This window comes from Natator depressus, chromosome 1 (genome assembly GCF_965152275.1).
Source record: "Natator depressus isolate rNatDep1 chromosome 1, rNatDep2.hap1, whole genome shotgun sequence".
Classification (NCBI taxonomy): domain Eukaryota; kingdom Metazoa; phylum Chordata; order Testudines; family Cheloniidae; genus Natator; species Natator depressus.
In genome coordinates, this window is record NC_134234.1 from 304,581,421 (window position 1) to 304,606,376 (window position 24,956).

At 44.3% G+C, this 24,956-nt stretch overlaps 1 protein-coding gene across 1 annotated transcript in view; it reads left to right on the forward strand.

Moving 5' to 3' along the window:
* Nucleotides 1–24,956, forward strand: part of CPED1 (cadherin like and PC-esterase domain containing 1) — a 217,806-nt gene that overhangs the window by 44,757 nt on the left and 148,093 nt on the right. Inside the window, exons 4-5 of the mRNA XM_074942311.1 lie at nt 1,516–1,622; nt 5,227–5,302. Coding sequence (XP_074798412.1) covers nt 1,516–1,622; nt 5,227–5,302 — 183 coding nt within the window. The remainder of the gene's footprint in view (nt 1–1,515; nt 1,623–5,226; nt 5,303–24,956) is intronic.

Here is a 24,956-nt window from a genome sequence, read left to right on the forward strand (position 1 = left end):
TGGGACCAAGCCTTTGGGTTGACTTAGACAAGTAAAGGGTCCTCCAGTCTGGGCAGCATGAAATAAAATATATTTAATGTTTCCAACTATGGTGTAAGGAACAAAAACTGACCTGCACCACAATAGTTACCAAGAGTTTAGTCCCAGATGGCATTAGATTACTAATGGCAACCAATGGCAACTCTGGCTTTCGTTTCCACCTTCTGATTTCCCTTCTGACTGCCCCTTCTGAGATTCTTGTTTCTGTCTGGCTTCCTGGGCCTCAGGTGCTTACCCATTTACTGCTTCTCTGCTCCTGTGCATTCAGCAGTGCTTGGCTAATCTGATCGTTTGAAAGAGATGGGACCAGTGTAAATTGCTCAGAATATCTGAGAGAAAAACCATGCCAAAACTTTAGCTTAGGGCAGGTCTACACTAGAAGCGCTATACCAGTGCAGCTGCACCAATGCTTTATGCCAATGGAAGAGCACTCTCCCGTCAGCATAATTACTCTACCTCCGTGGGAAGTGGCAGCTATGTAGGCAGGAGAGCGTAGTGCCAGTGTGGATAGCACTTAAGTCACTGTAACTTGTGTTGCTCAGTGGGTGTCTTTTTCACACCCCTGAGTGACATAAGTTAGATCGATTTAAGCGGTTTAGAATAGAACTGCCCTTAGATAGCCTTAAACTTACTTGTACCCACTCTTCCATTGTGTAAGGGAGTGTAACTTGGTGTAACTTACTGTTCCTTCTTCTTCCAAAATCAGTGTCCCGTCTCTGACACCAGTGTTGCTCCCCGGCTGAGTGGCGGCAAAATTCTGGGATCTTCTGGGTCAGCTTCCCAGTGGGGAAGGAAATCAGTGACTCAGAGTCTAGGTATATTCTAAGTGTTACTTGCTTGATTTTATACAGCAGTCCTGAAACAGAGATGGTGACAAATGGTATGCTGGCAATCCAATGCCCAGTTTCCAGGTAGCAACTGTGTACCAAGAACTGAGTCTAGCAGAGCAAACCATCTTGCTGCTTCCAACAGCTTCCTCTGCACAGAACCTTAGAGCCAAATCCACAACAATAGAAGCATTATTTGCAATGCTTAAAACTAGCTAATGCTCAAAGAAAAAGAACTTGGAAGATTATGTGTAACCATGACATCTGCCATAAAATTATACATGCTGGGAAGCTGGACGTGGAAAAAGAGAAGATTAAATCAGGAACTTTAATTTAGCACTTCCCACATCCTTAATGTATAAATTACACCATCTTAGATCCATGCATCAGGGGAGGGCTGTGAGGAGTTTTACGTTCATCTCCGAATGCATCAGCTCTGAATTTGGCCCAAATCCTGGAACTAATGAAACAACAAAATTGTGGTGCTGGATAGAAAAGCAAAGCACCCCACCCCTACCCCCGCACTTAGTAGTGTATTTAATACTCTAACAAGTCTGCTCGTCCTCGTGATTTGGCTCTGTGTATTTTTCTTTTGAGGCTGGAATCATGTAATGTTTTTTTCTCAATATGTTTCTGTTCCTTTTGATAGGCGAATTAAGCTCTTGGGACCTTCTGATTTGCTTATCTTCCGGGAAAACCGATGATACAGACTGCTTTCCAATAGATGAGTTCCATCAGTTAGAATTATTCCAGAAGGTAAAGTATTGACCTGCCATCTTTCATTTGGAATACCCCACATTTTCAGCACCCACTAACAAAAATAGTGTTCAATTGTCAATTTATGGTCTAAAAACATGGTTCATTAAACTGTAAAGCCGAGCTGTGTTTCACTGCCCACTCAGGGATGTGTATCGTATTTGCATTCTTGTAGATATCCTATCCAGAGATCAAGAGCAATGTCTTCATGCTTTCAATTTGTGTGTAGTTTAATATGTTGATGTTCGTAGAAATTGAAAATTGTTACAGTTGGATGCCATGTTTTGCTCTTTCCTAATCTGAGCTTCTGGACTCTATGCCACACTCAGAATTCAACTGTCATGCATCACAAGAAATATAGAAGTAAAAGCAAATTGTAACAAATGTCTCTTTGAGAGAAAAAACTTTAGGAAGGCCGAAAACCAGCTCGAAAATACATTCAGCGTTTCAGAATGATTGGGGACCAGTTCAGCCAAATGTGAGCAGGAGTTGTGCCACTTATGCAAGGGCTGGGTTGGCTCTAGGAATTAATATATATATATATATATATATATACACTTGTCATTTTACAAATGTAGAACAAGCATCTCTCCAAACAATGACCTTGGTCCTGCAACTGACAGCGTGCAGATGGACTGCTGCACCCGTGTGGAGCCTGACCTGGTGTCCTTTCGGACCTGGATGGGCACAGCAGTCTTGCACACATTCTGTCAATTGCAGAATCAGTGCCAGTATTAGTTGTCTTTTAAGGATGTCTATAATTGGCCCTCACTTTTTCCACCTGAATTTTGCACATTACAGGCACAAGTTAGGTTACTTAGTCATTGGGGTACCTGATTAAATATCTGACTTGCAGGTGCAAACATCTAAGTGACTTAAATTGCACAGTTATTTACACCTGCAAAATTGTGGGAACAAAAATGCAGGCCTAATTTCAGACTCTCAATTTCAAAGATTTGGCACAAACAATAATTGCAGGCACAAAATTGCATTCTCAAAAATGAGGGTGCACAGCAATGAAAGGGTCTTCTGGAGGGGTGGATTTCTTCCACAAAGCTTATTAGTGAGAACGAAATCAAGACTGGATGTTTTTTCTAAAATGTGTGCTTTATTAATTATTTTGGGGTGCTTCTAGGGCCTGTGTTATACAGGAGGTCTGACTAGATGATCACATTGGTTCCCTTCTGGCCTTGGAATCTATAAATATCCTCACTGATTCAAGAACAGTTCTTCATATGTTATGTCAGTACTTATATCATTTGTATTGACTATCTGATTGAGATCTTGATCCTGCAAAACTTATGCACATGTGTAACTTTACACCTAGGAGTAGGCCTACTCTTAGGACCAAGGGCCAGATTTTAAAAAGTATTTATATGCCTAGAGATGCAGATAAGTGCCTAATGCAATTTTCAAAACCACCAAGTTGCCTAACTCCCAGCAACTGTAGGATTTTTCCATGCGAGTTAAGCATCTAGATACTTTTAAAAATCCCATGAGGCACCCATCTGGTTCCTTAGGTGCCTAAATACCTTTAAAAATCTGGACTGAAGCCCTTTGATTGTAAATTCCTTGAAGTGGGGACGGTATCTTCCTTTACATCTATACAGCACAGAGAACCAGTTTGGCACTCAGTATTTGTTTATTTAGATTTACAATAAATATACGCAGAAAGCACCTAAATTTGCCAAATATTAAACATATGATCAAATCAAAAAATAAAGTAAAAAAATAACGACAATGGGAGGCCTATTGCTCGTGCAGCCCCATCCTACAACAGTGGGGCAGCAAAAGGTGCTCTGAATGAATCTCGTGGGGGTTGAGAGAAGCACCAGCCACCTCTGCGTGGTAGGTTTTGCCCTGCTCTTGCCTAATGGGGTTTCAGCAACCCTACCAGGTGACTCCCTGGCAGTTGAAGATGAGGGAAACATTTACCTGATTTATTCTGAAGATCTTGTGGGGAAAAGAGCCCCCTCCCATGGCCCAGGACAACAGAGCTAACTCAGGAATGGCTTGTATATGTAAATTCCTATTAATGGCAATTATGCACATGATTATATAAACAGTTTGGCCAAGATTTTCAAAACTGAGTGCCACAGTGAGGTTGCTAAATCAATATTTAGGGAATTAATGTACCGGCCTGGTTTTCAAAAGCACTGAGCTTCTATTCTGCTGCTAGCACATGCTCCTGGAGTACAGTGGTTTCCAGCATACCTAGAGAAGAAGCCAAGTGCCAGCAACAGTCACTGCCTTTAGCCCAGGGCAGCATTTCTCTATCAAAATTGTATTGACACTTAATTGAACCGGAGTGGTACCCACTATCATTCATTTCAGCTATAATTGGCTTTATTGAAAGCCAATATCTTGCACGTGGTAGCAATACTGAATATTAGATATGTCAGGGCACATTATGGGCCAACCTAAAGTAATTTAGGATGGGGGGGGGAATGAGCAGTGTTACTGATTAATTATTATTCATATAAAATCACACTGGAATCCAGTACCATGAATATGGTTCTGTTCCTCTGCGAGCTGGGCTTAGCATAAGGATGCATCTGCCAACTGTTGTTTAGAGATGGAATGATTACCCCACAGAGTATGCTTTTGTATGATATTTTACTACTAATTCTTAGAGCCATAAGCCTACATAACAGAACAGTTAGCAAACAGAGCATTGGAAATATCTCTTGGTCACTGAAGACAAACCAACCTAATGCCTTTGAAATTATGGTACATTTGCTTTCAAAGATATTTAGGGACATAAGAGTGGAAGGGACCTTCTAGGTGATCGAGTTCAGTCCGCTGCTATCTCAGACAACCTCATTGTATAATCCTGTTCATAAATTTACCAAGCTACATCTTAAAACTAGTTAGGTTGCTTGCTCCCACTACTCCTGTTGGAAGAATCTCACTCCTCTGGATGGTTAGAAACCTTCTTCTAATTTCCAGCCTTATTTCCCCATTAGGTGCCTTAGTAAATACTTGACTGCTGACACAGCCTATGAATCCATCTGACCATTGTAGGTATTTATAAGTATCCCATTACCTTTGTTTTGGAGTCCCATTGTCAATATCTTTAATGTATTCCTCCTCACTACATGCCTGTGAGGTAGGGAGGTGCAATCATCCCTAATTCCCAGATGAGAAACTGAGGCACAGAGAACTAAGTGATTGCCCTGGGTCACAAGGGACGTCTGTGGCAAGGTAGGAACTTAGCATAGGTCTTCCACATCCCAGGCTAACACCCTAAACATTGGATCATCATTCCTCTCTGTGTGCTCTTCCTGTGCTATGAATGAGGGTGATGTAGAGGAGCAAGAAGCTTTGGAGGTGGAAACTGCAGGAATGACAGAATCACTGTGTCCAGGAGGAGGAAAAACAGTCTGAAACTTTGCCTTGTGGTGGTTGTGGAGGAGGATCTCCCACCTCAGAGTTCTATTTTCCAGGTCACAGGGAGCAGCAAAGGGTCAAAATCAATGTTGACATCAATAGGAGTTTCACACATGAGGAGTCCCTGACAAATTGTACGAGAAAACATGCAGGGCTCGTGAAAGACAGTGCATTTACTGATGAACTCACTAGAACGTCTCTGTATTATTTTCAGGTGAATACACTCCCAGAGATTCAGCACCTGCTTTGCAGAAAAGAAGGATTATGCCAGATAATTAGAGCGTTCCCAGGTAATCCTCCATTTTGTTTGTTTGCATAAATGTTGAAGATAGTTGACCTGCTTAGTAGTGAGGCTGATATTATGTGTGTTGGAGTTTTCATACTTGTATATTCTTTTTTCAACAACTTTTAAAAACAAGACAGAATACGAGTGATAATCCATTTCAGACATCTCTTGAAAGTAATTTGTAGTAATAAAGGATCCTTTTAACTAAAGCTATTGCGTCATTTAGCCATTGCAGACTGGAAAAGTCAGGTTTTTTTAGAATACAAACGTCCTATTTGTCAGGCTATATTGTGTTGTTCCATGGATTGGTGTTTTACCCTTCAAAGTTCTTGGTTCAATGGAATATGTTTATCCAGTTTTATAAAAATGTTTTGTCATGAAGGAGGAGTAGGAGTTGGAGCTTGGTTTCCAGCCCGAATGAGTTTACTGATAAAAAAGTCTTTGTACATTAAGTTCATCAACCAGAAAAATTCAAAGGTTATGGGCCAGCTGCCAGGGAATCCTAGTTTACTATGGGTGAAATTCAGCCCATAGTTAAACCCTATGGAGGCAAATTCTGATCTCATTTACACCAGTGAATATCCAGAGTCTCTGGCAGTATTCTGGATTTACGCCATATAACTGAGATCACACTGGCCCCGTGCTGAGTGCATAACTATGTCTTAAGTGATGCCCTGTCCCTAGTGTGGGCCCTTTGCTCTGGGATGTTCATTAGAGGGAAGTCTGATGTATTACAGATTTTGGACAAATCAGGGTAGATTTGTCAAAGTTCCAAGGATTTCAGAAATTGAATTTATTTTGTAACAGTCTGGCTTTGAAACATTTTGGTCAGCTCTGTTATGCTGTTTGGACAATGGCCAATTAAAACAGTTTTATTATTTTGTTGCCACAAAACCACAAACATAAGAGTCACTTGCCACACAGAGAGATTTCCCCTCCAAGTCATACTCTTTAATTGGTGTCCATAAATTGTTGTAATAGTGATCTCATCACACACACGTGGTGTCTGAAACTGACTCTAGTGCTCTGCTTCTCTCGTACGTAAGGGCGATTTTTAAACATCTGACTGATCCTTTCCATCTTTATATCATTATTACTTCACAAGATAAAGGGCTTGGTCTTGAGAGGTGCTGAAGTCCCACTGAAAACACTGGGAGGTGTGGGTGCTCAGCATTTCTTGGGACTCAGGCCCTTACTCACATAGACTGTGTCTACAATGCAGGTGTGACTGCAGCTCAGGTAGGCAGACCCACACTAGTTTTAGCCTCGCCAGCATGGCTAAAAATAGCAGTGAAGACATGGTGGCATGAGATTCACCATGGGCTGGCAATGCAGGTACATGCCCAGGGTCCCAGGAGGGCTTGGACAGCCTGTGCTGGAGCTTGTGTCACCATGTCTTGCCTGCTATTTTTGACCATGCTAGCGACATTAAAGCTAATGCAGCTATGCTTACCCAAGCTGCAGTCACACTTGCAGTTGCATTATAGACCTTCTCAGTGTCTGATGATGATTTTGGTACTTTATAAAGACATGGTCAAGTAGTGTAGGCCTGTAATTGCAGTTTTGTAAACAAAGGTTTTTACCAAAATGAATACAAAAATACATACCTTTAAGATTTTTTTTAAATGTCTGACTGTTTTTAATCTACGTGTTCCCCTGAGGATTGAGAAACCAAACAGAATAGCATTGTCCTGCTGAATGAGAACCAGAAAGTGAAACCAACCAGTGTGGATTCACTGTCCAAGAGGAGCGATAGGCATAAAATAAACCAACAGTATAAATGGTGAAAAGAGAGGGGGTTGATCCACCAAGATTTCAGATCCCTCCCCGCTATCCCAGACAGCTAGCTCTTTCCTCCTTCCTTTCCTTGTCAGCACTTCCTGGCAGACTTTTCCTCCCTGCCCAGACAGCAGAATTGCCAATAGTCTGGATTTAGCTGATTAGGCTCCTGGATTTTGAAATTATGACAGGGAGGGACAGTTTTGGTCAATAGCCAGGCTCTCCCCATGCAGCAGCACGTGGGAATTTTTCTTTTAAAATCAGAGTTGGCCTGCTGCTTCTGTCATCTCTGCCTGTGGGGGAACTCACCCGTTCCTGTTGGAGATGGCCAGTCAGCTTGTATTTACCATGTATTCAGCATTTAAAGGGTGTTAGCTATGTAAGAGAACAAGTAAAATGCCTGGTTGCTACCCAGAAGAGCTTACAGTGTACTAAAAGACAAGATGAGACAGGGCAAGGGGCTGAGAGGATGGGTTCACAGCTATAAGATTGTGTTTCCATTGAGAGGTTATGACAACTTCATAATGCTTATTTCCTTTTTAAAATGATGTATTTTAGCTATAGCTGTTACTAGACCAGAGGTGTGGGTATGTAAAAGGAGGGTTGTTTGCTGTTGCTTTAAGAGTAAAATGGGCCCCGTAGCTTGCCTGTAAGGACACACTCTCTGTGAGTTAGTTCAAATGCACGTTGTTAACAGGACAACACTCTGTAGTTCTTGTTTCTTTGTTTTTCCCCTTCACTGTAAAATAGTGTAACCAGACTGAAAACACATTTGTTCTTTGTGTATGGGAAACCGTCATGGGAGGGATACTGGGGAGTTCTGTGTGGGGTGGGAGAAGAGAGGCTGTGGAGGGAGAGGTGGGGTGAAAGGGAAGAGGTAGGGTGATGTGGAGGAGGAGGGGGTCACAGGAATGTAGGAGGATGTGGTCATAGAGGGTGGGTAGGATACAGCTAGAATGAGAGGGAAGGGTTGGGATGAAGCAAGGTGAGAAAGGAGGACAGTTGCTGGATGCTGGGCAGGTTGGGCAGTGGGGGAGGGGATTATGCATAATATTGGCAGCAGATTTTAAAGTCCAGTGTGGAAGACATTGGTTAATATCAGGATGCTTGGGCTGGGAAGGCTGGATCCTTCTGCTCCTTTAGTTGGTGGTGGTTGCTTATAGGAGTCTCTGGGGAGGGAGCTTTTCAACCTGCTGCTCCTGCCTACCTCATGCTCCATGTGGATGTGTTGGGCTAGTGCCGCACAGTCATGCAGGCATGGCTTCTGCATGGTCTGGTGGAGGTTCAGGAGGAGGCCCTAACACTCACCCCTCAGCTCCATGGTTCTGCTGTTGCTGAATCTGGTGGGCAGCCACAGGGCTCTCTGAGATAGGTGCCTTTAAGGGCCACATAAGAGGCTACTTCTGGCTTCAAATCTGACCATTACTGGGGAGGGGATTCTTGGGCCCAGTGCCCCACAGAAGCTGCCATGTGGTCAGAACTGGGTGGGTGCCATGGAACTCCCTCTCCCTACAAAAAGCTAGACAGATAGAGAAGGAGAAGACACCGAGAGACAGAGAAACCCCATGCCCCACCCTGACAGTGCACACACAACCTTCTGTTTTAGAGGTTTCCCTGGGAAAATATTGGGATTATTGGTAGCAATGAGACGGACTCCCTGACATTCCTCTTGCCTGAGCAGGCCAGGCCAGGCCTCTGCAAACACGCTTTACATTATTTCCCCAGGATCCAGCCTGTGCTGTTCCCATCTCTTTTCTCAGCCAAGCCAGCAATTGTGTTTAAGCAGTACCTTTGCCGCATGCAGGCTTGCTTGCCTCCCTGATTATGGTGCTGTGTGCTGGGCCCCTTTTGGAGTGGCTGCAAGATCCCTTGGGGAACTGGCAGCGTGCTAAGGGTATTCATTCACTCATGTGGCATGTTCTCTGAACACCAGCTAGCGGCCACAGCCTGTCGGCCTTCCCCTTGCCCTTTGTTGACTCAGTGGCCAAAATGTGACAGTGACATGACCAAGGGGTGGAGTGCGGCACACTGAAATCATGAAGCCCTCCACTATTCTCTGATGCTACCTTCTCCTCCAATTCCATCGCTGTAGCAGGCAGGTGGCTAGCAAAAATTAATTGTGGGGTGCTAGCTGTTGCTTTTCCCTCCTTTCCCTTTGCCTTTGCATGTTGCCACTTGACGTGAGTGGCTGAGGTTGGGGGGCAAGGTGGCATTCCTCACCTTCTCCTGTTAGCCCTTGGGCCACAGTTGTGGTTTTGTAGCAGCAGGTGGTTGGCTAGCAGCAATTGTCTGAGAGGCATGCTGCTTATTGCTGCTCTGCTCTGACTCACTACCAGCTGCTCTGGCTGTATGTGCATTCGGTCCCCTCTAATTACTGGGCCTGGAGCCAAAGTTCTGCCGCAAATTCACCCTTGGGAGCTTTAAATTATAAATTAAACATTCTTTCCATTTTAATAATCTAAAATGTTAGTGACAGGAGTGTACATTTTCAAAAATAGATTTGCTTTTGTTTGCCAATGTGCCTTTAAAAATGTCTCCATACAAGTAGGCATCACAATGTTGTGGCTGTGGGCTGTGTGCTATGACGCTCTTTTGAAACTCAGGAATGCTAAACCTGATCTATTTATGTATCTATTTTTATCTTATTTAGATTATAAAATTCTCTGGGGCAGGGATTCTCTCTTACGATGTATCTGTACAGAGCCTAGCACTGATCTCAGTTCGGGCATTGAGGCAAATCTGTAGTAATAATAAATAAATGTGATGTGTTTTGAAAGAAAAAGTTTAAAAGAGAAACGAGTTTAACTACTTGGTCTTTGCTCATGTACCATACTGTCATCTACTGGATTATTAGGATATCATTATGCACGTGGTTTTTCACGTTGTGCCAACTTTTTCATTATAAGTCATTTTTTCCAGAGTTTAATAACTGGTCTGTAATTTTTTCATTTTTTCCAGAGTTTAATAACTGGTCTGGTTTTGGTATGCAGCATGGTTCACAAAATCCTAACCTCAGAGGAAGTTGTTTTGGAAAATATCAAGCTAATCAATCTCTCTTTTTTTCATTGTAGTTATAAGTGTGTTACAGGAAAAAGAAGGAGACGTTTGAATGTAAAGACTCATTTTTCTGCATGTGTCACTCAAAACAGAATTTTAAAACAACAGATATGGCAGGTTATTAGTCCCTAAGGTGAAGTAATTTGCTGATGATTTTTAGTAGTAGTTTTGAAATAATGAGGAAGTAGATAGTCATGGCTGTCCTTCTCACTCTGAAAGTTCACAAATATTATTTAGAATGGGGTTCAGTAGGTTTTAGCCCATGAGTTAAATTCTTTTCTGTCAAGATCTGGTTGGCTGCAAACTGGATTTTTCTTCAGTCACATTTTAGATAATGATTACCTACATTTTCAATAGTGACCAGTCATTTGAAATGGCTCAGTTTTTGGGAGCTCAACTTGAGATACCTTAAGGGGGGCAGATTTTCAGAGGGTGGGAGCTCTGCACTTTTTGAAGATCACATTGGAGTCCAAATCACTAGTCAGTTTTGAAAATTTAGGCTGAAGTATTTAAAATAAGCATCTTTTTTTCTCATGGCCTAAGCCACAGCAATGTGCACACCACAAAAAAGCTAAAAGCATGTCAAAGTAGTGACAAAAACAGTAAACATCAGGGGTGAAATATTGACCCCACTGAAGTCAATCGGAGTTTTTCCACTGACTTGATTGGGGCCAAGATTTACCACAAGATTTTTTACATTGTTTTGCATACTCTGTCTCGCCTTAGTTTTCAGAGGCACCCATTCTCGATGGATAGAATCATAGAATCATAGAATATCAGGGTTGGAAGGGACCCCAGAAGGTCATCTAGTCCAACCCCCTGCTCGAAGCAGGACCAATTCCCAGTTAAATCATCCCAGCCAGGGCTTTGTCAAGCCTGACCTTAAAAACCTCTAAGGAAGGAGATTCTACCACCTCCCTAGGTAACGCATTCCAGTGTTTCACCACCCTCTTAGTGAAAAAGTTTTTCCTAATATCCAATCTAAACCTCCCCCATTGCAACTTGAGACCATTACTCCTCGTTCTGTCATCTGCTACCATTGAGAACAGTCTAGAGCCGTCCTCTTTGGAACCCCCTTTCAGGTAGTTGAAAGCAGCTATCAAATCCCCCCTTATTCTTCTCTTCTGCAGACTAAACAATCCCAGCTCCCTCAGCCTCTCCTCATAAGTCATGTGCTCTAGACCCCTAATCATTTTTGTTGCCCTTCGCTGGACTCTCTCCAATTTATCCACATCCTTCTTGTAGTGTGGGGCCCAAAACTGGACACACTACTCCAGATGAGGCCTCACCAGTGTCGAATAGAGGGGAACGATCACGTCCCTCGATCTGCTCGCTATGCCCCTACTTATACATCCCAAAATGCCATTGGCCTTCTTGGCAACAAGGGCACACTGCTGACTCATATCCAGCTTCTCGTCCACTGTCACCCCTAGGTCCTTTTCCGCAGAACTGCTGCCTAGCCATTCGGTCCCTAGTCTGTAGCGGTGCATTGGATTCTTCCATCCTAAGTGCAGGACCCTGCACTTATCCTTATTGAACCTCATCAGATTTCTTTTGGCCCAATCCTCCAATTTGTCTAGGTCCTTCTGTATCCTATCCCTCCCCTCCAGCGTATCTACCACTCCTCCCAGTTTAGTATCATCCGCAAATTTGCTGAGAGTGCAATCCACACCATCCTCCAGATCATTTATGAAGATATTGAACAAAACCGGCCCCAGGACCGACCCCTGGGGCACTCCACTTGACACCGGCTGCCAACTAGACATGGAGCCATTGATCACTACCCGTTGAGCCCGACAATCTAGCCAGCTTTCTACCCACCTTATAGTGCATTCATCCAGCCCATACTTCCTTAACTTGCTGACAAGAATACTGTGGGAGACTGTGTCAAAAGCTTTGCTAAAGTCAAGAAACAATACATCCACTGCTTTCCCTTCATCCACAGAACCAGTAATCTCATCATAAAAGGCGATTAGATTAGTCAGGCATGACCTTCCCTTGGTGAATCCATGCTGACTGTTCCTGATCACTTTCCTCTCATGTAAGTGCTTCAGGATTGATTCTTTGAGGACCTGCTCCATGATTTTTCCAGGGACTGAGGTGAGGCTGACTGGCCTGTAGTTCCCAGGATCCTCCTCCTTCCCTTTTTTAAAGATTGGCACTACATTAGCCTTTTTCCAGTCATCCGGGACTTCCCCCGTTCGCCACGAGTTTTCAAAGATAATGGCCAAGGGCTCTGCAATCACAGCCGCCAATTCCTTCAGCACTCTCGGATGCAACTCGTCCGGCCCCATGGACTTGTGCACGTCCAGCTTTTCTAAATAGTCCCTAACCACCTCTATCTCCACAGAGGGCTGGCCATCTCTTCCCCATTTTGTGATGCCCAGCGCAGCAGTCTGGGAGCTGACCTTGTTAGTGAAAACAGAGGCAAAAAAAGCATTGAGTACATTAGCTTTTTCCACATCCTCTGTCACTAGGTTGCCTCCCTCATTCAGTAAGGGGCCCACACTTTCCTTGGCTTTCTTCTTGTTGCCAACATACCTGAAGAAACCCTTCTTGTTACTCTTGACATCTCTTGCTAGCTGCAGCTCCAGGTGCGATTTGGCCCTCCTGATATCTTTCCTACATGCCCGAGCAATATTTTTATACTCTTCCCTGGTCATATGTCCAACCTTCCACTTCTTGTAAGCTTCTTTTTTATGTTTAAGATCCGCTAGGATTTCACCATTAAGCCAAGCTGGTCGCCTGCCATGTTTACTATTCTTTCGACTCATCGGGACGGTTTGTCCCTGTAACCTCAACAGGGATTCCTTGAAATACAGCCAGCTCTCCTGGACTCCCTTCCCCTTCATGTTAGTCCCCCAGGGGATCCTGGCCATCTGTTCCCTGAGGGAGTCGAAGTCTGCTTTCCTGAAGTCCAGGGTCCGTATCCTGCTGCTTACCTTTCTTCCCTGCGTCAGGATCCTGAACTCAACCAACTCATGGTCACTGCCTCCCAGATTCCCATCCACTTTTGCTTCCCCCACTAATTCTACCCGGTTTGTGAGCAGCAGGTCAAGAAAAGCGCCCCCCCTAGTTGGCTCCCCTAGCACTTGCGCCAGGAAATTGTCCCCTACGCTTTCCAAAAACTTCCTGGATTGTCTATGCACCGCTGTATTGCTCTCCCAGCAGATATCAGGAAAATTAAAGTCACCCATGAGAATCAGGGCATGCAATCTAGTAGCTTCCGTGAGTTGCCGGAAGAAAGCCTCATCCACCTCATCCCCCTGGTCCGGTGGTCTATAGCAGACTCCCACCACTACATCACTCTTGTTGCACACACTTCTAAACTTAATCCAGAGACACTCAGGTTTTTCCACAGTTTCGTACCGGAGCTCTGAGCAGTCATACTGCTCCCTTACATACAGTGCTACTCCCCCACCTTTTCTGCCCTGCCTGTCCTTCCTGAACAGTTTATAACCATCCATGACTGTACTCCAGTCATGTGAGTTATCCCACCAAGTCTCTGTTATTCCAATCACGTCATAGTTCCTTGACATCACCAGGACCTCCAGTTCTCCCTGCTTGTTTCCAAGGCTTTGTGCATTTGTATATAAGCACTTGAGATAACCTGTTGATCGCCCCTCATTCCCAGTATGAGGCAGGAGCCCTCCCCTCACAGACATTCCTGCCTGTGCTTCCTCCCGGTATCCCGCTTTCCCACTTACCTCAGGGCTTTGGTCTCCTTCCCCCGGTGAACCTAGTTTAAAGCCCTCCTCACTAGGTTAGCCAGCCTGCTGGCAAAGATGCTCTTCCCTCTCTTCGTAAGATGGAGCCCGTCTCTGCCCAGCACTCCTCCTTCATGGAACACCATCCCATGGTCAAAGAATCCAAAGCCTTGTCTCCGACACCACCTGCGTAGCCATTCGTTGACTTCCATGATTCGACGGTCCCTACCCAGGCCTTTTCCTTCCACGGGGAGGATGGACAAGATGTTTCAAGATACATGATATATTTCATCCTTAAAGGTAGATTTTCTGGTTTTCTTTCACCACCTTAGGTTGCATGGTGGGATCACAGAAAATCATGGATCTTTGTTTCAGAACAGTTGACCTCTTCATCAGATAGGTGCGGAAACAATTTGAGTAGAATGGGCCTTTTTTGCTTGATGAGCACAGCCTTCCCTCAATCCATTTTATTCCTAGTAATTCAACACCTCATGATCTCTGTAATCACCACTACTTTTTAGTTTTTTGCATCTGAATATAGCTGTGCTGCCCTAGTAGCAAACCAGGGAACAAACTGCTACTCTAGGTTGCTTTCCTGCACCCACCACATCATCATTTTAGCATTCCCCAGACTACGTTTCAGACAATTTGCACTCATCCATACCCTAATCTCACTAAGATGTTGGCTGAAACAGTTGACTGCACTTTCTAGTAGGGTGACCAGGTGTCAGCACCCTTATCCTCCCCGCATCACTGCATCCCTCTCTGTCCCAACCCCCCGCACCCCCATCACTGCATCCCTCCCTGTCCCAACCCCCTCACCCCATCCCCCCTCACTGCATCTCTCCCCAATCCCATCGCATCCTGCCCCCCACACCTACGCATCCCAGCCCTGTACCCCTTACAGCACTCTTCCACCCATCCCCTCCACCTCCCAGAGCTGCCACCCGCATGTCCCTCACCCCCAACACCCCTGCATCCCATTCACCTCATAGATTTCTGCACTCCCATTATATCCCTATATACCCCTGTGCCCCCCACATCCTCATGCACCTGTAGCCTTCTGCCTCCCCTTGCATCCCCATCCACCCCACATACCCCCCACAACACCTCCTCTCTCTTTCACTGCCCCCTCTCACCCCCACCCTGTTCTAGTCCTTGCCCTTTTTCCCTCCCCATCCTCTCTCCTCCACCCCCACCCCCGCATTTTCTCCCCTCCAGCCCACCCTCCTCCCTTCCCTGGGTGATTTAGGCAGCCTCTGGAAAAGTATATGAAAAAGGGTCTCTGTGTAGGCAAGTGTGTGCATGCATGCATTGTATGTGTGTAAGAGACTTGTATCTTTTGTGTAGGGAGGTGTGTGTATTGCTGCAATTGCTGCATGTGTGTATACCTGTGTGAATAACATTTGCAGCCTAACTCTTTGACTTTTATTCCTTTTGCTGGCTTGCGCACAAAAAAATTGATGACATAAAATACGTGTGTTCATTTCATTACAAGTTTTTAAAAGAGAAGGGAACTCTAAAAGAAATGTATTATTTCTCAAAAAGTGGATGTTGTTGACTAGTAATTGCAGAGAAGCCAATGTATCAGACATTTCTCCCCACCTTTGTCTAGCTACATTATAAACTCTTTGTTGCAGACTCTCTCTTTTTATGTGTCTAGCACCCAACACCCTGGAGCCATGATCTTAGTTGGGGTCTCTAGGCACTAAACAACAATTGTAATAACAAATAATGTGGAAGTATATGTGTTAGTGCCTGCTAGGTGTGTACATGTGAATACACGTGTAGGTGTGGGAGTCAGTTTCTATAGATTTATTTGTATAGGTATCTGGACAGGTGTGCATTACTGTGGCTGTGCTCTGTGGATCGTATTTGGGCTTCAGGAGTGGGCCTTTAATGGACCCATTACAGCTGTGATAATGTATGGTCCTAATTCCACGCATAAAATTACAATAACTTTAGGGAACAAAAAACATGGAGCTGGTTACGAAAAATGGGAAGAGGGGAGGGAAAGAATCATGAACACCTTTGTGGAAATCTCATTTTTTAAAAAAATTACCCTTTTTGACTATTTTGCTGCCAGCTCTAGCGTCCTGTAACAAATAAAACCTGAACTTAGCATCATACATCTGTCAAAACAATAAATATGCCTGTTTGGGCCTTGCAGTGAAAATGAGCACGTGAGTGAGGGTGGGGGAGAGCAAGCGACGTGGTGGGGGGGATGGAGTGAGCGGGGGCAGGGCCTTAGGGAAGGAGCAGGGCAGTGGGCAGGGCAAGGATGTTTTGGTTTTCTGGAATTAGAAAGTTGGCAACTCTCTAGGCTGAATGGAATACAGGTATATAAAGCTGAGTATCCTTCGCGTACTGAAAGCATTTCATTCCATATATCCTCACCTGCTGTCCTGACAACCTCCCATACTCACAGAATAAGAGGGATGACGGCAGAGTATCTTGTAATATCCCACATTTCCTTTAGGCAGGAAAGCAATTGTCTGACTCTAACCTTTGGGAACTCTGCGTGACAGGAATGGAATCATGGAAGAGGAGTCACAGCCACTTCTGATGGGCATTGTAGTTGCATCAACACTTCATAATCCAGGGTATCAAAGATAGCTGAAGGATCTAATTAGTATGAGCACCTGATCTTTATCCATCACCAGGAGAAGATCATCAGCCAGTGCTACTTGTGGTTGGAACCTGGAGTGACAGGGTCAGGGAAGTCAGTGGCATACAAATACTCTGAGAGTTGTCTCACACAACCTTTTCCATAGGCTTCACCAGAACTAGAAGCTTAGGTACTGCTTGATAGTGTCAAGAGATGGCTGCTTGAATAAAGGCCAAACGTGCTTCCTTTAAAGCTGTTGGCTCCCTGCCCTCCTTAAAGGAGGCACTGGCAGTCTCCACCAGCAAAGAACTGGACCTCACCAATCAAGGGATCCATGCCACAGGTTATGGCATGAAGTTCTCCCAACACATCTAGAACCACTGTGAGAAACACTGGCTGAAAGTCAGGCAGAGAAGACCTATCATTAGTCCCCTCCAGGTATTGCTGTATAGATGCAGACAACTCCTTGAGGATTATTAGCTTGTTCTCCCTCTCTGTGCTCTGCACATAGATCCTGCTAGACTCAGGCCTCCATGAAGGCTGGTGAAAAGAGGCAAGGAAGCAGTACACAAGGTCTCCATGCAGATGGCTTGGTCTCCAATGAGTCTCCCAACAACCATAGGCTTCTGGGGCTGAAGCCCCTTCTTGTTCTATAGGGGCCTCCCTCCTGCCCCAAGAAAACAATCAGACCTGCCAGGTTCGATGTGCTGAGTTTACAGTCTGCTGTGTGGGAAAAACCAATTTACAAGATGTTGTGGCCAGAAGAAAGTGCAGCATTTTCAGTTCTGTTTCATGCTCCTTTCCCCTGCTTTGTGTTTCATTAAACAACGATGAGTTCCTGAGGTGACTCAATGGGTCCTGAAATGTTTCTAGCAAACCTGACAATTGATGGACAGCTTAGAAACAAGACAGGCTTTATCCTGCAGTGATAGAAGCCTTAATCATTCTTTGCCCTGTGTTTCAAATCTTTCAGTTGTAGATTATTATGCCTTGAACACAGTAAAAACAAAAACAAAACAAAAGCTTTGTCCCAAAAACTAAGGATAAAAAGGGGGAAGGCTAAGGGAAAGGACTCATTTACGTAGTCTGTACAGTGCCCCATGTATCTCCTGCAGTTTGTATTTTTTAATTTGTTGTCTGTTGCCAGTTGTCAGTTCAATATGTGGGTCTCTCACAGCCAGTTAATTACACTTACATATTACCTGAGGGTGATCATTGCAAACTTAATTTGCTGTTACCTATAATAAGCAGAATCACTACACATCCATCTGCAGCTCTGTGATCCACTTATTGCACCACGTACTGGCCATGCGAAGAGCCATGTAAATAGTGCCCCAGGTGTGCTTGGGGAGTCTTAATTAATCTAAAAGCAGTTTTACTTATTGGAGTAGACTGTTATCAGCTCCGCTGATGTTCATACTTGTTAACTCAGCAGTTCTTTAAATTGTTTATGATTGAGTCTCCCCTTGGACCTATGAACTCTGAACTATTAGGACAAGCAAAAGATGGGAAAAAAGCATAGTCAGGTAAAAATATTTGAAAGATCACCATCAGGAAGTCTCACAGATTCATAGACTTTAGGGTCAGAAGGGACGATAGTGATCATCTAGTCTGACCTCCTGCACATTGCAGGCCACAGAACCTCACCCACTCCTGAAATAGACCCCTAATCTCTGGCTGAGTTACTGAAGTCCTCAAATCATGGTTTAAAGACTTCAAGTTACAGAGACTTCACCATTTACACTAGCTTAAAGCTGCAGTGCCCAGTGCTGCAGAGGAAAGTGAACCCCACCCCAGGGTCTCTGCCAATCTGACTTGGGGGGAAATTCCTTTCTGACCCCAAATATGGTGATCAGTTAGACCCTGAGCATGCGGGCAAGACCCGCCAGCCAGACACGTGGGAAAGAATTCTCCGTAGTAACTCAGAGCCCTCCCCATCTAGTGTTCGGTCTCTAGCAGTTGGGGATTTTTGCTGCTGCAGTCACCAGTGGGCTACATGCCATTGTACACACTCCCATCATGCCATCCCCTCCATACACTTATCAAGCTCAGTCTTGAAGCCAGTTAGGTTTTTTGCCCCCACTGCTCCCCTTGGAAGGCTGTTCCAGAACATCACTCCTCTGCTGTTCGAACTTGTTGATAGCTAGTTTATAGCCATTTGTCAATGGTACTGGTATTAATTGACGCATTTGGATCTGTGGTTATGTTAGTGCATTCCACATTTGATGGGTCAAATCCCGGAAATTGGAGCAGCTAATCTGATTGATCCAGAGGTGTGGACCTGCTTGGGTAGTCATGACACTTTCTCAGGTCATCCAGAACCACAGGTCACCATGTTACCCCCCTGCTCCAGTGAGAGAAAGACTTGCTGGTGCTAAATAGGGTGACAGCTCCCTGTCCCCCAGTCTGTTAGCCACACCAGACAAACTTCTCAGGACTCTGCCAGCCCTTATTTTGCTTTGCAGGTTAATGGTTGGTGTAACCCAGTTCCTGAGCTTCCCAGAAGCATCCCCTTGCTGTGTCCAGGCCCGGTCACTGAACACTCACAGTAATTACCAAGTCCTCTGCCTTCAAAGAGACAGTGTACTCACCAGCTTACTTGATTCAGCTGAGAAGGCATCCTCTACTTCAGCTCACAGCACTGAGATGACTTCATAATAAAAGGAGAATAAGTTTATTAACAAAGAACAGAGATTCACAGATTCAAGGGAGTACTGAGTAAGAATAATGGAAACAGTGATGGTTACCAATAAAACAAATGCATAGCACACTTCTAAGGGACTAATCATATCTTTTAACAGGCTAAAACATTTATCTAAGATAAGTTTTTCACGTAAAGCAATCACGCAGCAGCACCAGGGCCGCAGTCCAACTTTCATGTATTCTGACATGTATTACCAACAGGAGAGTGGGTTTGTTTGGGGGTGGGGGGGGGGGGGGAGAAAAACCTGGATTTGTGCTGGAAATGGCCCACCTTGATTATCATACACATTGTAAGGAGAGTGATCACTTTACATAAGCTGTTACCAGCAGGACAGTGGGGTCGGGGGAGAGAAAACCTTTTGTAGTGATAAACACCCATTTTTTCATGATTTGTGTGGATAAAAACAAACATCTTCTGTATTTTCCACAGTATGCATCCGATGAAGTGAGCTGTAGCTCACAAAAGATTATGCTCAAATAAATTGATTAGTCTCTAAGGTGCCACAAGTACTCCTTTCCTTTTATGTATTCCGAGTGTTGTCCTTTTTGCTCCCTGAGAGATGGATAACAAAGGGGATCTTTCCCTTCTTCTGACAGTCCAGCAAACCTTTGAAAGTATCCTTTTGAAGTCTATCTCCAGATAAGATCCTTCTTCCCCACTGCTTTGTGCTCAGGTGTGCTTACTGCTTTCTCATCCTCCTGTTATCTTGTTCTTCCTGTTTACCTCAGATGCAAATGAACTGCTATTTATTTGGCTTGTCCTGCTTAATTTACATCAGAGATATAAGCAGATGGGTAAATAAATATTCCTTTGTCTGGGAAAACCTTTTTTAATCAATTCTGCCTGGTTACATAGTTGAAATGTATTTTTAGTATCGACCTGCAACATCTGGCATGATACCTGTACGTACATCTCACAGTGCTTGTGGTAACCAGTATGATATAAGTTTTCATTGGATACCTCACACAACATTCTTTATAGATAAACGCTATGATAGCAATGTGCTAGGTGTAGTGAGTTTGTAGGCCTGATAGGAATGTCTGTTACATGACAGTGAATCCTTTGCCAGTTGGCACTGAGAGGCTCTTAGAGCCACAGTAGGTCCTATCTCCTCAGGCAGTTCTCTGTGTGTTCTGCTGGGAGTGTAGGGCAATTGTGTGACTTCAGCAGAGAGAGAGGAAGACTGGAAATGTGTCCCTTACCCAATATAATACCTCCCCAAATATTTACTATGTAAGGGGTGTGCAGTTTTTTAAGGGGCAGTGAAAGTGAAGAGCTGTCTGTTCCTCCCCTTTACCTATGCATTGGATCTTCAACCACACAGTTGCAGAGCTGTCAGCCAGAGAAACCTGCCCCCTGTTGGGAGTTCAGAGAGGGACTGCACACATTCACTGTCTCCCCTTATGTCATTTCCCAGCTTGGTCACGTTGGTCTATGACTGCTCCCTTGGGATGGGGGAGAGATTGATCAGCCACAGAAGCACTATACAGCCATTGTACAGGGGAACTTGCATTATTTTAGTTTATGGACTTGTGTCTAAGTCTACAGGGTTCAGACTCCTGAGAGTTCTATGCCACAAATGACTGACACCAAGATATGGCCCTACAAGAGAGAGAAAAATGATCTAATGATCTAAACATGAGACTGGGAGCCAGGAACTCCTGGGTTCCTACCATAGCTCTGACACTGATTCACTTTGTGCTCTTGACCCAGTCAGTTAACCTGCCTGCCTCCCATTCCCCATTACAAACTGGGGACAATATTTCCCTACTTCATAAGGATTGATTAGTTGGTTACAGTTTGTAAAGCGCTTTGAAAAAACTGTATAAATGCCAAGTGAAGAAACTGCATGCTAATTTTAATTGATAACAATGTTGATTAACAAATATACAGCTCTAACAAATGCGATTTTTGTCTTCCAGTGGAAGAATAGGTGGACAGTTACCATTAGAACAGATTATGTCAAAGGTGCTTTTGGAATCTGCTAATAAAGACTGCTTTCTACTATTAACTATTAGTTATTATTAATTGTATTATGGTAACATCTAGAGACTGAGTTGTGCTAGGCACTGTAAAAAATTAATGAGACAGTCCCTGCCTTGAAGAACTTAATCTATAAACGATGCCAAATTGTTTTTTGTTTGTTTGTTTTTGCACCCACAGACTGATAAATGAGGGCACTGTGTATATTTAATTTCCTCTACTCTGAGGGACACCAAAGTCCTGATTCTCATTTACACTAGGATCACTTTATGCCACTTTGGCAGTGTAAAGAGGCCTTATAGTGAATGTATATGCCCAGCAGTCCTAAGGATTTCAGGGCAGTTCTGATTTTCAAAACAGTCCTGACATATTTTAGTTAGATGAGGCTGCTCCAATAAATGATTCATCAGGTAGTAATAATAAAATTTAAGAGGTTACACTGACTTTTATATCAAAACAACTAACCCCCTGATATTTAAGGGGAGAAGCTGAGGCACAAGCACCATCATCTTGTTCTTTTAAAACTCAGCACTGTGAGGTAACACTGTGCCTGGGTTAGATTAGGTGTTGCCTTAGCAACACAATTAAAACCACATTTTAGAAGAGAAAAAGCATTATATGGTTTCGCTTGGGGAACATTAATAAGGGGAACATCCCTTCCCTCTGGTCCTGTCCTTTTTCCCATTGAAATGTTGACTTCATTATTATTGTAATGTTTTTCAAGTTTCCCTCTTCAGTGTGAGTACTGAATATATCTGTTGCAAACTCAACTTAACACTCCAACAATCATTGCATGTTACTGAATAATTAAATTAGAAATAGTTAATGCTTTTAATGGTTTATTTAAAATAGACCTTTGACATGAAACTAATATTTTCCAGATCTGCAGACTTAGGCTCATAGAAGTCAATTGGAATTTTGCCATTGACTTTGTGGAAACAGGATCTAGCCCTAAGTTGTAACTTGTCCTCCCTTCTGCCTCCTTGTCACCCGCAGCTCATTTCCATTCTCTTCCAATGTTACCTTCACCTGAGGAGCCACCTCCTCAGGCTTGTGTACCTCTGCAGTTCTGTTTTGAGGATGCAACTCCACAGCCTTCGCACTTGAATATAGAAGACTCATCGCTACTTTTCCTTTGGTGGCATTATCAGTACATTGGCTGGCTGGAGCCCATTAGGTAGGCTTGCCCCAGATATAGGCTCTGCAAGCACTCAATATCCATTGGTATTTCCTGGTACCCAGCAGCGTTCATTAAGGATCTTCCCTCTACAAGGAGGAATAACAGTCTTCTGTTTTCTGCCCACTTTAACATTTCCAATCTGCCCCCCGGGCCCAGGGAACAACTCTGCCTCTCTGCTTGAGCCAGTACTCTACTCAGCAGAGCATTCTTTTTAGAGTGCCCGTGATGGTTCATCTTCCTGGTTCCTTCTCCTGGCAGCAGTAGCTTCTTCAGCTCACTAATGATGTTCATTCCTAGAATCCCTGGGACTCCTTCTCCCATATGGCTCCCTTCAGAGGCTTTGTCTTTCAGGATGAAGATGCATTTTCCTGACAGTGTCTGGCCCATGTACTCTATGTCTGCTTCAAGGCATCCCATCACATCACTATGAACTGCTGTTAGATGTACAAAGCATGTACTGTGCATGGTCAGCTCCTTGTCTTTCAAATATTTTTGAAAATGCGACTCAGTAATGGTGGTGACTTCTGAGCCAGTATCTAACAAACATCTGGGCTTCACCTCCGCTGTACGTACTTCAGCAGTTAGACAGCCTCCAAATGCTCTCTTGCAGAAGTCACTAGATATGCTGACACTGCCCGCATTCCTATTAACACTGTATGCAGAGCAATTTTCCACCAAGGACAGGCCTAGGAATCCTTCTGCCAGTGCTTGGCCTTCTACTGTAGATGGACCACTCACTCCTGGCCCCCCACTGGTTTTGAGTGCCTGGGACTCTGCTCTCCTTCTCAGTGGACATTCTCGGCTAGTATGCCCTGCCTTTAACAAGTGTAACAAATGTACCTTCCCAGCTCGTCCTTCAGTGGGGATCTTCGGGATCCCAGTCCCATTGGATATTTTGGCATACTAATGGAATTTTTTGTTTTCATCAACTCGGTCATCACTTTCAGTATCTCCTCTTGTTGGACTGCCAGTTTTTGGACAACTTCACTTAAACTTTCCAGTGTTAACTGTGTTGGGGCAGGGTCTTTTCCCCAGCAGTTGCATCCACTAGGCCCCCACTTCATGTACGGGGGTTAGGCTTAGCTGTCTCTGCCACAGGAACTTCCTCTTCTTCAGACCACATAATGGCAGCCTGCATGAGTTCATGGAACTTCTTACTGGGCTCTTCCTTGTATCTCCTTTTCATTTCAGGGCAGAGGGAATCAACCCAGAGCTCCAGCACCAACTGCTCTTTCAGAGCCATATCTGGGTCTGGAACTCGTCGAGGGTCTCTCCGCTCCACTTTTCTCATTCTCTCCTGGAGGTCATACGCATATGCCCGAACAGTTTCACCGTGCTCCTGCTTTCTCTCAAAGAACTCTTTAGTCTGGTTCCAGTAGGTACCTTGTCTCTATAAACCTGCAGGAGGAGTTCAGATACCTTTTCCAAATCTTTCTTGTCTGCCATTGCCATGAGCTTTACTGAGGCCTTGGCCTAGCTCTTGAGGTGTTCCTCTATGAAGTCCAAATGATCTTTTTCAGGTACTTTTAGCACACACATAGCTGCCTTCACAGACTTTACCCACTCCTCTACTGTAATGTCTCCTGGTCTAGTCGGGAAGATGCTAAACTGTGACCTTCTGCTCCCGTGGAACATAAATAGTAGGGGGTTTCTTAGCTTCTGCTGCCGGTTGATCTTCCTTAGCCAGTGATAAGGCTTCTCTCTGTTCAGTTCTAGCTTCTTGTCTTGGTCTGATAATCTGTGCTGAAGTTCAGCGAACTGGGCCCATAGTTCTTTAGTTCCATGGTAGGGTTCTCGACCAGGCATAAAATCATAGAATATCAGGATTGGAAGGGACCTCAGGAGGTCATCTAGTCCAACCCGCTGCTCAAAGCAGGACCAATCCCCAACTAAATCAATGTTTATGTGCTTTTAATGGTTGACAGTGAATATCCCACTATATCCCAATGAATGACAGTGCTACCAGAACTCAACCAGTAAACCAATGGGATGGACCCTGTTGATAGAATCCTGTTCGTGACACAAGGATTGTGTGCACTGTTCCCTTGGGACAGCAGACCTGGTATTTCTGTAAGTTTTCATTGGATAAAGGCTGGACACTACAGGTGAACACTTCAGAGGGGCTCAGGACCTGGGGTGCATCTACTGTTAACCTGCAAGACAAAGTAAGGTCTGGCACAGAGGAGGATTGTTTGGGTGGCTGGTGGTGTCAGGAGCTGACACCCTGTTAAGCAGAAGCAAGTCTCCCTCTTGCTGGAGGTCATGGGAGTAACAAAGTGACTCACAGCCCTAGGCACCCTGAGAACCCTCACAGGAAGCATTCATCCACAAGTGGTATTTGGTAAAATTATGTGCACTGTACATCTGTTGTAGTCTCATCTTCCATGCCCTGTTCAATGATTCACTGATAATCATATATGTTCATAAGCAGGGATATTCCATTTTAGAAGATAACTCTGCTCACTTACCTATCACCAGTTTCCTTTTCCTTTATGGCATAGTAGTAGGTAAGCACTGTTGGGAGCCTTTTATAGTGGGATATTCATGCAAGAAGCAAAAAAAAAAGAAAAAAAAAGAAAAACAAATGATCAGAAGGAAATTTTTAAAAAAATATTTAGTCTATTTTGGCAGTCCATTGCA